The 13,517-nt window shown below is 46.2% G+C and overlaps 1 protein-coding gene across 10 annotated transcripts in view; it reads left to right on the top strand.

Annotated features, from left to right (window-relative positions):
• Window positions 1-13,517, top strand: part of SPECC1 (sperm antigen with calponin homology and coiled-coil domains 1) — a 321,163-nt gene that overhangs the window by 297,331 nt on the left and 10,315 nt on the right. For all 10 annotated transcript variants that reach the window (XM_031967836.1, XM_031967838.1, XM_031967839.1 and 7 more), the window contains one exon: window positions 9,720-9,836. In XM_031967836.1, the coding sequence (XP_031823696.1) occupies window positions 9,720-9,836 (117 nt within the window). The remainder of the gene's footprint in view (window positions 1-9,719; window positions 9,837-13,517) is intronic.

The raw sequence follows: 13,517 nt of genomic DNA on the forward strand, positions 1-13,517 counted from the left end.
GGATGGGGGGGAGACGTAATGAGACCAACAATGCATTTCACAGTCCTTCTATATTTACTCCCACTTTACCACAGACTCTTTCCCATCTAAAATGAAAAGGGTCTGGGCGGGGGGAGAGGGCAACCGCCAGACGTCTGGGGGTCACAAGGTAAGTGCTCAGGACTAGGACGGGTATTTCCCAACCCCAAACTTCACTGATGCAGCTGTCGCTGTGGATGTCAGGGTAGCAGCTAAAGGCATGATGGGTCTGCTTATGAGAGCTCTGAGATGCCGGGGGACGCCCCTCTCAAAATGGGAGGAGTAGGGGATGGTGGCAGGATCGGAGCCAATGAGAGTGAGAACACGTGCCCCTCGGGGTATCTCGGGCTCAGGCCCGGGGCTCCACTTGGGACATTGGTGCCCTAGACTTCAGGGATGGCTCCCAGGGGACTCCCATGTGGCTCCCTCCCAGGTTACCATCTCGCTCTATCTGGGTGCCACCGATTCTGCAGGCCACTTCCTGCTCCTGGAGGCCGTTACCACATGGCCCCTTCACAGGAAATATGAAAATACCCACATTTACACTGTTTCCCTCCTGTGCATTTCCACCCATGACCTACATGTTCTGACGAGAAGGCCCAGCAGGAGCACTTCCCTCCTGGGATGTCCCTGGGAGAGCTGCCTGACCTTGGAGGAGCAGACAGAAAATTACACGTACAGAAGGAGCCGACGTTGGCCCCCAAGGGAGGGACCTCCCCCCCCCCCCCAGCCTCCGGGCAGGGCTCGCTCTCCTTATTTCCTTCCCGGCCAGGCTGGGACAGAGTCACTGTGGGCACCACCTTGAGGCTGGACTGAGGGCCTGGCTTTCTCCCTGTGCTTAAAGCACAGACCTGAAACTGGAAAGGAAAGGCTCAGTGGCAGAGAGCCATCTTAACCATCCCACGTGAAGCAGCCGAATCTCCCTTAGACCCAAGCAGCTCTCCACCAGTCCCTTAAAATGGCTGAAATGTTAGGGAGATGAGGAATTTTAACAATCCCACTTGAATAATAATTCTAGCAGCCTTTGGCATTTTTGTAGCATTGTAAGTCTTTATAAATAGGATCTTATTCTGTCCTCACAACAAACTCTGGACAGGATGGTGTTCTTGTCGTCCCCATTTTACAGATGACAAAACTGAAGTAGACAGGGGTTAAGTGATGTGCCCAGTTAAGTTGGATCACCCCGACTTCAGGCCCAACACTCTGGCCATTGTAGCACCTGGCCAGCCTCGAGACTTAAATGTCAGGCTGAAGATTCCACATTTTATCCTAGAAATAATGTTTCTATCCCCATTTTACAAGTCAGAGTGTAAAGGTCCAGATAGCTCAAGTCCCTGTCCCCAGGCCCCAGCAGATGTTCCAAGAAGCCCCCCAGCCCGGGCTTCCTTAAATACTATCTACGTGCCTCATTTAGCCCAAAGGCCGGATGGGCCTGAGCTCCCGCCAGACCCCCCAGCTCCCAGGTCAGCGACTTATGTCCCCCTAATACCCGATCAACATCTGTCCATTAGAATATTCTGTGGAAGGGATTGAAGAAAGGCTCCGTCTGCCCCTCCTGCTCCCACTGCATAATTAACTTAGACCGATGGGAGATTTGCGGTCTGCCGAGATAAGGGCCCCTTCTGGGAGAAGTGGGGGCGCAGCAGACAAAGGCCTTATCTCATCCTGGTCCTGTTTTTGTGGCTGATGGATTCCAGGTTCATGGCTTAATCTCCCCCATTAGCGTACGGGAGTGATGGGTGACGGGGCCGCTCACCGGTTGGCCCTGGACTTCCTGACTCACTAAGTGTGTCTCCAAACCCAGTTATTTCCTGATTTATGCCTCTATTTATCCCATTTATAGAGGGAGATTTGTTTTTAATAGCCCTGACTCGATGAAATAATCGTGCCCTCAAATTGGAGCAGGTCCATTAAGGTCTTAGAGACCTAAGGAACAAAACAGCTTGTCTCACCCTCTGTCAACTTTTCAGAAATTCAACAAACACTCTGAGGCAGAGGCTAATTAGCCTTTGTGTCAGTTCTGGAGCCCTCCCCTCCCTTCTGCTGGCACCCCCGTCCGTCCGACAGGCAAGTCTCCGCAGATGGGATGCAATTCTAATCCGTTTTGCCTTTTTCCTCCCGTTCACCTGTTTGCTCTCCTTTTCTTCTCCCCCCCCACCCAACCTTTCTGCCCTTTGCCCCTTCCTACCCATTTCCTTTCTCTTTTCCTCATCTACACTGGGCTAGGTAACTTCTAAGAAGGATCGTGCTGGCAAATATTTAACAACCAGCTTTCTGCTCTCCGGATATGTTCAGGAAGTGCGGTTTCACATTTAATCTGTTACTTGACATGTTGCCCATCACCTCCTTAAGTACTAGGCTTAATAGTAATAATAATAATTAATAAATATATAAAAATGATTTTATTATTTATACATATTATATATTTTTGTAATATATATGAAATATATTATATATAAATATATATTTATATAATTAAAATTATATATAAATAAATGAAAGTTAAAAGATAAATAATTTACAAATAAGTAAAAATAATAATACACGCTCATCAAGCTGTGGTAGATTTGTAGATTTTGCTGAGTTCTGGGGTGTCATTGTTCACACCGGGTTAGCTTCAGCAGCTTCCTTCCTGCTAGAAACCAAGGGTCTTTGGCCCCATGATTCTGCAGGAAGCGTTATCGGTTGCCAAGATGAGGAAGATTTGATCCTCGCTTTCAGTGAGGGCATAGCAGGCAAGGGGAAATGAAACAGCTGGGAAAGCTGTTAGGAGGTGGCTGAAATTCTGGGGGAGAGGTAATGGGAAAGACTGGAAAAGAGCGTACTGGAATAAAGATAAGGGGATGGATGAATGTAATAATAATAATAATAATTAGTAATAGAAATAATAAACTATATTCCTCAACAGTTTAAAGGTTTATAAAATTGTTCTTTAAACTCTGTGTAATTGTAAAAAACAAGCCTGTCCCTGGAAAGGAGAAGAGAAAAAAATATTCCCCTCCCTTCTTCACAGAAGTAAGGGACTATGGGTGTGGAGCAGTGCTTATATGGCCAAACTAAGTTGATGGTACCTGGATTCGTCTTGCCGAGCTGCCTTGCCCTCACCCTCTCCCTATTTATATCCTTTGTTATAAAGGCAGTTCTCTGTGAAGGGGAAGTAGAACAATAGATTGGAGATGAAGCTGATGTGAAAACAAAAGATAGCAATAAAGTCATAATTGATAATAGTTATATAGTATTTTAAGGTTTGCAAAGCACTTTGCAATTTTTGTTTCACTAATAATGCAGATTACAGTTAAAAGTATGTCACATGTGCAGGAAACAACCCATACACACACACCAGACACATCTTTGTTGGAAAGCTGGTTGTTAAACATTTACCAATATGCCCCTTTAGTTATCTGGACTTAAGAAAGTGATGTTATTAATATTAATAATTAAAATTTAGAATGTTAAATAATTTTAAAGTGTTAATAATGCATATTAAAAATTAAAATTATGTCATGTGTATAGGACTCCCTCTACCCCACTCCCACACATCTTTGCTGGAAATTAGGTTGTTAAACATTTACCAATACACCCCTTTAGTTGTATAGTTCCTGTCCCGCCCATTCCACAGAAGAAAAAACTGAGACTCAGAGAAAATATGGTGGGCCCGATATTATATAGTCTTACTGAGAGAAAAAAATGGATTTCTTTTTGTTCTTGTTGTCCCAACACTTAGTACAGTGCCTGGCACACAGTAGGAGCTTAGTAAGTGCTTTGTGAGGCATTATTTGGTAGTCAGGAGGAAGTCTGGTCCCTGAACAGGACAGATAATCTCACATTAAGGAAGGGCTCCATTTCACCAGCAAATGCTACAACTCAGACTTGAGCAAGCTATATCAAAAACGTAGGCTGTGAAAGGGACCGAGTCTGGCTGAATCTCTGAACCTTCATCCCTCTTCCGGAAAGCTCAGCACTCCTGTCCAGTGGACAGCACCTGCTCCTGTCATGTTTAGTGAGACTCACTGAAGACTTCAGTCTCCGCGAAGCTTTTCAGCCCTTCCCTCTGGAATTTTAGGGAGATCTAGAAGCCGGATAAATGAAGGCTGTGGCTATTTAATTTCATGTGTCCATCTCTTGTTTAGGTTTTAATTTCATGAATACCTTTTGCTCTTGTATCGCCTTCATTTCCAAACATATCCCTTTCTCCTCCCTGGAGAACCATCCCTCGTAATGACAAACAAAAAAAGGAGGAAAAAAGCAGCTTGGCAAAACTAGCCAACTATTGAGCAAGTTTGACAGTATATGCCCTGTTTCACACCCATAGGCCCCTGCCTTCTCCAGTGCTAGAATGCTTCATATATGCTTAATGACAGATTAGCCCACAGCAGTTCTTCCCTTCAATGAGCTTCCATATTAATGAGATTCCTTTTAAGTATGGATGATGGCCATCCATTATTCTGCCTCAATTTCCTCATGCGTAAAATTGAGATAATATAGGAAAATATGCAAACCTTCTTCCAGGCTCGCTGCCAGAGGCAAATGAGAGATCTGGTTTCAGCAGCCAGAAAGGCCTCTCTAAACATATCAACCCTTCTCCTTATGCTTGCTATGACTCACTCCCTCCCCACCCTGATTTTCAGAGCTGTTACCTTCTTCCTTACTGGGGATGCACAAAAAGGGGGGCAGCTGTGCCCTTTCCAGCATTTCCATTAGCAGTGGAAAATGAATTGTGGAATAGGCCCAACAACTGTCAGCCCTGAGGGTATGAAATATGGCGGGGAAGGCGGCCGCCAGGGACCTCCGACTGGTCTAGAGCCAGGGCTGCAGGTGTCCAGGTGTGGGCAGCTGTGAGGCTGGAGGAGAATCTGCACCCTCAGCCCCTCAATACCTGGGAATCTGGCTCCATCTTTGGCTCATGGGGATTCTCCCTTCGGAGATGATTTTGGAACTGTTTGTGTTTGATGCCTTAGAAATTCAGACAAGTCATGATAGCCTAGGAGAACTCTTTAAGGAGGGAGAATCAGGCTCGGTCTTCCAGCCTGCGGACGAGTACGTACGTGCCTTGTCTGCGGGGAGGAAGAGGAGTCTGCCCTTGGCCGGGGGCCAGGCAGGGGGAACTGCTGAGCTCAGTGGCCCTCGTGTGAATCTAGCAGGCGAGGATGTAGCATTCAGGCCCAGTGATCTTCCTGAATTGCCAGGGTTGCTATACAATAGCTGTATGTTTGTGGCCTGTACCTTTGGCGCCAAGATTTGCATGTGAACATCTATTGGGCAGGGAAATGCAGGGCCTTCTCTTCGTGGAAAAAAAATGAGGATTTTAAGAGACAGTAAAATATTCCAGATCTAGGAGAGGGGGAGAAGCCATCCTGGCCAAAGCCCCTTCTTTAACAGACAAGGAAAGTGGAGGGGACTGGCTCTGGTCGTGAGTGGATGGGATGGGAACTCGGGTCCCGCAATCTGGGATGGAGTTTGAGTAAGTGGTCATCAGTTTGGGGAAGGGTCCCTGGGCGCTATATCCTAGGAGCATAGATTTAGAGCTGGCAAGGACCTTGGGGTTCATCCAGCCCTACAGTTATATGAGGGGCAGGGCTAGGCAGTCCAAGGGGAGTGATTATTGACTTGCCCAATGTGGGGAAGAGCCCCCTGGGACTGGGACTTGCATTTTCCGATTCCAAGCCCAATCCTTTCCAGGTCTTCCAGACCCCAGGCCAAGCATTGTGACTATGGGACTCCCAAAAGAAGGGCAGCAGATTTGAGCCGAGTTACTGCAATATGATTGGGATTATGGATTTCCCTCTTTTCCATAGGATGCTTTGAAATGCACATTGGAAATTAGCTCTTCATGTTTTCTAACTTGAGATCACCAAAGGTTTCTCTCTGAATGGCCAACCCAGAGAGTGCTGCAAGGGGAGGCCTCACTCCCGTTTGGAGTGGCAGCAGAATATGGAGGCCTGGGTGATTCAAAACAAGGACAAAATCCGGGCTTTGGGCCAGAGGCTCCCCACCCTTGCGCTTTAAATAAATGTTTACATTTTAGACGAGCCTGTCCATAATTCACCTTGTGCCTTACCTGCCAGGGAGAAAGTTGCCTGTCCTGCTTGGGGCCAAATCCAGCTACATCAGTCAGGGTTAAATGAGTAAAATTTGATTTTGAAGCTTCCCCTGTGGCCCTGGAGCTCATCCCGGATGCCTTGTTATTTAAGGTTTCTACTCTAAAATATATTGTAAGGGCTTCTCTCACTCGTCCCTACCCCACCCCCCACATTTGAAACTGCCTTTCCGTATCTGACCCCAACAGTGTCTGTGTATTGTCGCAAAACAGTGGAATTGAGTCCAAGAATATAGTTAACGGTCCTCACTCTGGCCCTCGCTTCCTGTGGAGCTGTAGGAATGCCACTTAGTTATGGTTCTATATGGCTCCATGCTCCAACTTAACGATGGCTTTTTAAAAATTTTAATTAAATTCATTTTTTACTTTTTACTTAATTACATGTAAATTAATTCATTAGTGAATTCAAGAATTCAATAATAAAATGAATTCATTAAAAAAAACTTTTGAGTTCCAAATTCTCTCCCTCCCTTCCTCTCTTCCCCTCCTCAAGAAGTCAGGCAACTTGGAATAGGTTAGACATGTGTAATCATGCAAAATATATTTCTATATTAGCCATGTAATGAGAAAGACAGACTAAAAACAAGAAAAACAAAGTTTAACGGTTATGCTTCAATCTGCATTTGGACGCCATCAGTTGTTTCTGTGGAAATAGATAACATTTTTCATCAAGAAATTGTCTCGGATGATCACATCGCTCAACAGTGTTGCTGTTATTGTATAAAATATTCTCTGGTTCTGCTAAGTTCACTTTACATCAGTTTATGTAAGTCTTGCCAGGTTTTCTGGGAACATCCTGTTCTTTGTTTCTTAGAGCAAAACAGTATTTCTGCTTTTAACCATGACCTTCTAACAATAAAGGCTGTGCTCGGCCTAGCCCGGCCCATCACACAAGTGAATTTTCTCCCCCGCCCCTGTTCGGGGGCCTCACCTTTCCCCTTGAGTCATCATCCCTTCATCCCCACCCCGCCATGGGGATGTGATGACACAATCCAGCAATCTCTCCAACTGTCGCATTCATTATTCACCCTCCACATCAAAATTGTTAAAAGGCAGCAAGGAAATCCAGAATGTTGCCATGTCCCCGGGAAGCCTTGGAGGAGCCCAACCCAGTGGTTAGGGGACAGTCATCGGACCCCAAAGAATTAGTTGATAATTAGCATTTAAGACCAAGGAGAAAAGGTGGAGATAGTCCAGTGGGAGGGCAGGAGCTCCTCCAGGTGTAGAAAGTAAACAGAATTTAGTCATTTTGAATCATAATTCAGGCACTAACCTATGTGACCCTCAGGGAAGTCAGTTTATTCGGGTGGGTCTCAGCTTCTGATCTGCAAAATGGGAGGATTTAAGGTCCAACTCGAAATCTGTGAATTTTTTTTTTATCAGAAAATCTTACCACATGGGCATCCTCGAGCTAGCTCCATACTTTCTGTGTGGCAGCCCTGCCGATGAGAAGTAGCTCATCTTGTCCAAATTCTGTTGGTCTCTAAAAGGTCATTAGCTAATGAGAGAGGCTCAATTTCTGGTGGTTCTGATTAAATGGGTGCTTATGAGAATCACAGAAATAACTTTGTGTCTACTAAAACTGAGAAACCTTCCAGTTATGCAAAATACATCTTGAGTAGACATAATTTTATATAAATAAATACACACACACACACACACACGTTGGCTCCTCCATTAGAAGGCAGGGAGAATAGTTTTGTGTCTATCCCCAGTGCTTATTAGAGAGCCTGGCACACATAGTAGACACTAAATGCTTGCTGATGAACTGAATACATGTATGTGATAAAAATTAGTTCCACGCTGTAGTTAAAGTATAAATCAGAAAACAAGCTTAAGAGAACCTCAGTGGCCATCTATTAAGAGCCATCCTTATGGGAAGAATCATTCCTCAGAATTTCTGGATGTGATTTTTTCCCCGTATGAGTGAGGGGATCCCCCAAAATCTATCCACAGACTCCAAATTAAGAACCTAGGTCTAAGAAATAACACACATACTCATTATAGGTATAGAAAAACTCTGTAGGGAAATAGGAGAGGAATGGGATTTAGGAAGAAGGAAGGGGGAGGGCATTTGAGGGGAGGGAGTGGTCACTGGCAAGACATTTTTGAGAATGGACAGAGTGAAAGGAGAGAGAGAATAGAACGAAGAGAGAGAGAATAGTTAGTAATTGTAATTGTAAAAAGAATTTTGAAAAAGAATCTTTTAACACCATATAGATACCAACATAGCACAAGGGAAAAAAGAAAGGAAAAAAGGAAACAAACATTTATTAAGCTCTTACTGTGTGCCAAGCACTAGACTAAGCACTTTACAGATAATATCTTATTTTCATCCTCACTAGAACCCTATTATGAGCCCTCATTTTACAGTTGGGGAAACTGAGGCAGGCAGAGGTGAAGTGACTTTAACTTCTTGAGGGTCGCATTTGCATTCAGGTCTTCCTGATTTCAGTTGCTGTGCTCTTTCCATAGCTGCCTCCCTTATTAGAGCCTAACAAAGGTTGTGTGCCACTAGGGACTCATGGTCTTCAGGAACCCAAAGCAGTAACAAATGGGACAGGTCTCACCAAGTCCTCCCTTTGGGAAATTGACAATTTAGGGCTAGAATGGATCTTAGGGAACATTCAGTCCTTGCCCTCCCTCAGCAGAGGCTACAAGAGCCCATTAAATACAAGGCTGCCTTGACCTTGGGATCCCAATCTCCCAGGCAGTCTGGGTAAGAGCTCCTGGGGCAGCTGGGTGACACGGTAGAGTGAGCCCCGGCCCTCAGAGTTCAAATCCAGCCTCAGACTTTTCCTAGCTGGGTGACTCTGGACAAATCACTTCACCCTGCTTGCCTCAGTTTCCTTATCTGTCAAATGAGCTGGAGAAGGCAATGGCCAACCACTCCAGTAACCTTCCTAGGAAGATGCCAAATGGGGTCATGAGGAGTCAGACAGGACTAAAAATGACCAAACAAAGCTAGTATCAGAATATTTCTAAAACAAGTTCTCAGCCCCTTTGAAGAGCCTTTGGTCCGGGATAATGGTAGGATTGCATCATACTTTACGGCTGGTAAAGCACTTTACGTCTGTTATCTCATTTGAGTCTCATTGAGACAATCCTGGGAGATAGGTATGACAGGTATTATCCCCATCTGACAGATGAGGAAACTGAGGCTCAGAAAAGTTAAGACGTTATCATTTATCACACAGCTAATGAATCTCTTACCTTAGTAAGATTCAAAGGGAGGAGGGTCTTCTTGACTCCAAGCCCAGCACTCTGGGTGGAGTCCACCTGGTCTGACTCTGAGAGTCTACAATTCTGCGTCCAGAGACTCAAAATTATCAATAACCTGGATCATCCCCACTTCGCCATTCCAAGCCTCAGTTTCCTCATCTGAAAACTGGGGCTGATAATAATAGCACTCTCCTCACAGGGCTGTTGGGAGGATCAGATGGCAGACACTGTGTAAAGAGCTTCAGAAACCTTGGAGTTACACAAACCTCTGTCCTCTTCATCATCATGATCATTTTCCTGTCTTGGGGTGGTCTGTGGGAGGCTCCCACCCCAACCTGGACCCTTTTCTGACCCGTCTGTCTCTGGTTTTTCCCTCCCACAGAATATCGATATCACCAATTTCAGCAGCAGCTGGAGCGATGGCCTGGCCTTCTGTGCGCTCCTTCACACCTACCTGCCGGCGCACATTCCCTACCAGGAACTGAACAGCCAGGAGAAGGTGAGTGTCCAGCTGGAACCCCACCCTGCCAGAATGTCACCAAAGAATAAGCAAGTTAGCTCCCAGGGAGGTTTGACGGACCCAGATCTCGTCTTTGGCTGCTCTGTGCTTCGCCCCCAGGGTCCCGTCCGCAGTTCACATGGTTTGAGTTCATTCATTCAGTACACATTAAGTGTGTGTTGTATACAGTGCCCCGGACAGCCAGGTTAGGGAAGGTAGAGGGTCACCCTTAGAACGAGGAACATCTAGATGCAAAAGCTGTCTTTGGGCACTTAAAGAGAGTGGTTGTTGTTTCCAACGGGCAATACTAATTTAGAAAAAATAAAAAGAGCCTCTGTGTGTACCGCGCACCCCAAAATTATCTTCAGCTTCAAGGGTCCCATGGAAAGAGCTAGCTTAAAAAATAGATTATATATATTATATATTATAATATATTCTATATAATAATATTATATTGATTATATTAATATATATTAATAATATTATAATTATTATATATAATCTATTTTTAAGCTAGCTTTTCCCATATAGATAGATAGATAAAGATAAATAAATATACACACATACATATATAGTATATATAAGATACTAAACACAAATTGTAATATTTGGATATTTTATATATTTATTATATATTATTATACAATATTCAGATATTTTATATCTGTTAATATATAGTATATTATAGTATAGTAAGATATAGTAGTATATATCACTTTTGTGATCTTGGCAAAGAAAATGTTAAATAAATCATCCTACTTTGTGAGTTTGGGATATAAAATAAAGAAACACAACTTTGTACTTTTGCCTCCAAGGCAGAAACAACAGGGCTTGGCAGGGAATTGGAGGGACCAGGAAGCCGAGGGGGAGGAAGTGGGGGTTGACAGCAAGGTAGCAAGTCCGGATGTCTGGGAGGGGATGGCGGGTGCCCTTAGGCTGCACGGTTTTGTCTTTATGTGCATAAGCTGAACAGTTTTGCTGCTGGCTTTGTGCCATGACTTCCACAGTTCAGGGGTCTGGGGTTTCATTGGTGGGAAGATTCCCTTCACCAGTGCAGATTGCAGCTCATCCCACCTCAGGAGATCAGAGAGCCATAGCTCAGGTGATGGGAAGTCAGAGGTCATCCTTCCCATCCAGTTGTTCATTTTACAGATGAAGAGACAAATATCTGTGGAGATGAATTGACTTGTCTGAAGTCACACAGATAGTAAAACTCCAGAGTCAGGATTTATTGGGGGTGTTTTCCCTCCTTGTGAGTCAGGATTTATTGGGGGGCTTTTCCCTCCTTGTTTTCAGTCAGGATTTGAACCCAGAGCCTTTGCCCTTCCCCCACCTTTCCCAAGCCAGTGCTCTGTACCACACTGAGCCTGACCCCCTTCAGCTCCCAACTATAAACCTAATAAATGGTAAATAAATAAATGAATAAATAAACCTGATGCCAGCTCCAAGCTCCACCCACATCACTTCTTGCCTCATTCCTTCTGACTCTACCACTGCCAGAGTCACTGCCAGAACTCAGCCAGACAGCTCAGACTTGGGGTCTCCCTGGTGGTCCCACTTTCTGAGGCACCTTCCCACTTGCCCAGCAGCCCAGTGCCTTGTAATCTTCACCTGTACCCCCTGAACTGCTGCTCTTGTCTCATGTGAATCCTAAGCATCCCTTCTTCCTCCAAATGGCTCCTTTTGTCCAACAGACAATAAGATCCCTGAGGGCAAGTCAGTCAACTAGCGCTGATCAGGTGCTTACTGTGTATCAGGCCCTGGCTTAGGAACTAAGGATGCAGAGAAAGCCATGAGCTGGCCCCCACCTTCACCTTGGGGGGAGGGGGCAGGGGGGGAAACATGAACAACTATGCCCGTGTAAGATACACCTTGTACAGGGAGGCCGAGGGAGGCGCTTTGCAGAAGGCAGGATTTAAGCCTCATCTTGGAGGGAGGGCATGGGAGGCAGCCAGGTCCTGGGCAAGGAACCCTGGGTAAGGAGGCTCGTGTTGGGGAGTGTACGATTGCTGTTCCTCCTTGGTTTGATGTCACGATGTGGGGCCCCAGGTGCAGCTCGTGGCCGAGGAGTCCAGGCTCAGCGCAGCTGTCCGAGCCTGTGTATGGCGGGGCCCTGGATGGGGTATCTCCCGTTTTCCTTGGGCTTCTGCTTTGTCCGTGGGACCCAGCGCCATCTTTGGTTTGGGCGGCATCTGAGCCGATGGTTGTGGAAAGAGACTTGAGGCCTGAGTCAAGGAGACTCACCTGTGGGCCGTAAAAATGATCCAGGGGCGAGGTGATGGGGGCCCGCACCGGAGGGTGTAGTGTCAGACGAGGGAATGTTTAAGAGGTAGAAAGAAATGACACTGGAAGATGGAGGAGGGAGGGCAGTCCTGCAAGGTTCTGGCCGGAGCAGTTCGGGCCGTGCTGCCCGATTGTTAGCTCTGGCTTCCTGGCCCCGGTGCAGGACTCGGTAGGGGCTCAATGGAAGCTTGCTGTTGGATCTGCACTCGCGCTCCACCTGGGAGACTCCACCTCCGCATGCTACAATGTGGCACCAATGAGACCGCCTGTTTCCTGCCACTTTCTATCCTTCCTCTGGCCCCGCCATGACTCACTGCACAGTCCCACAGGCTGACTCACAGCCCCCCTCCCCCCGACCCTTTGTTGGCCATCTCCTGCCAACATGGCGCCCGCGCAACAGAAAATTAAACACCAGCTTCCTGTTCCCGGCTTATTTATTTTCCATTGTCAGCTGCTACATTGTAGCTACTTGTACTTCCTCACACTCACTCTCAACCTGGCAGGAAGCCCACCACATCCATATGGACCCAGAGCCATGGGAGGGGAGAGAAGGTCACGGCCCTAGTTCCTCCCTCCGAGGGGGGATTTCTTCTTTCATCCTTCAGGCGTCCGATCGTCCCAAAATAGGTACGGGGAGTTCGCTGCAGGGCCGAGATAAGAACAGGGGGCAGCGCAAAGCCCCCGGGAGCCCTGGGAGCCCTCGGCTCTGAGAGAACCCGGGCTTCAAAGTGTCCCCACCCCGCAGGAGTCCGGACTGATGCTGGGATGCTGGGAGGTTGGGGTGAGATTAGCCAGATGCTCCCGCCTCCCCCTCCCCTTAAAAATGGCAGCTCTCTATTTTTAGAGTTCCCATGTCTTACTGAAAATTAAGTGAAATGGCCAGAGCAAGGCAGTCGTTAAATGGCTTTAGTGAGCGGAGTATGTGAAAAAGCAGTGACCTGGCCTGGGAAGGAGGATGTCAATGAAGTCTACGTGGAGTCAGGAAAACCCCAGTTCCAAACCTGCCTTCCTTGTCAAGGTGTTTCTTTATCTCGGTTTTCTCCTTTTTAGGATAAAATGAGCTAACATTTACAGTGCATTCGCAGCTCTCTCTAAATCCGAGCTCTTCTTCTTATAAATGAAGGAATAAATAACATGGACTCTGACCTCTTACACTTCATACTTTAGTTGAGAAAATGACACACATGTACATAGAGCACCAGTCCCAGAGTCAGGAAGAACTGAATTAAAATCCAGCCTCAAATCCGTAGTGGCCATGTGACCCTAGACTCTTTTTACCTCAGTTTCCTCCTCTGTAAAATGAACTGGAAAAGGAAATGGCAAACCACTCCAGTATTTCTGCCAAGAAAACCCCAACGGTATCATGAAGAGTTGGACATGACCGAAAACGACTGAACA

The sequence above is a fragment of the Sarcophilus harrisii genome, chromosome 4, assembly GCF_902635505.1.
Source record: "Sarcophilus harrisii chromosome 4, mSarHar1.11, whole genome shotgun sequence".
NCBI lineage: Eukaryota > Metazoa > Chordata > Mammalia > Dasyuromorphia > Dasyuridae > Sarcophilus > Sarcophilus harrisii.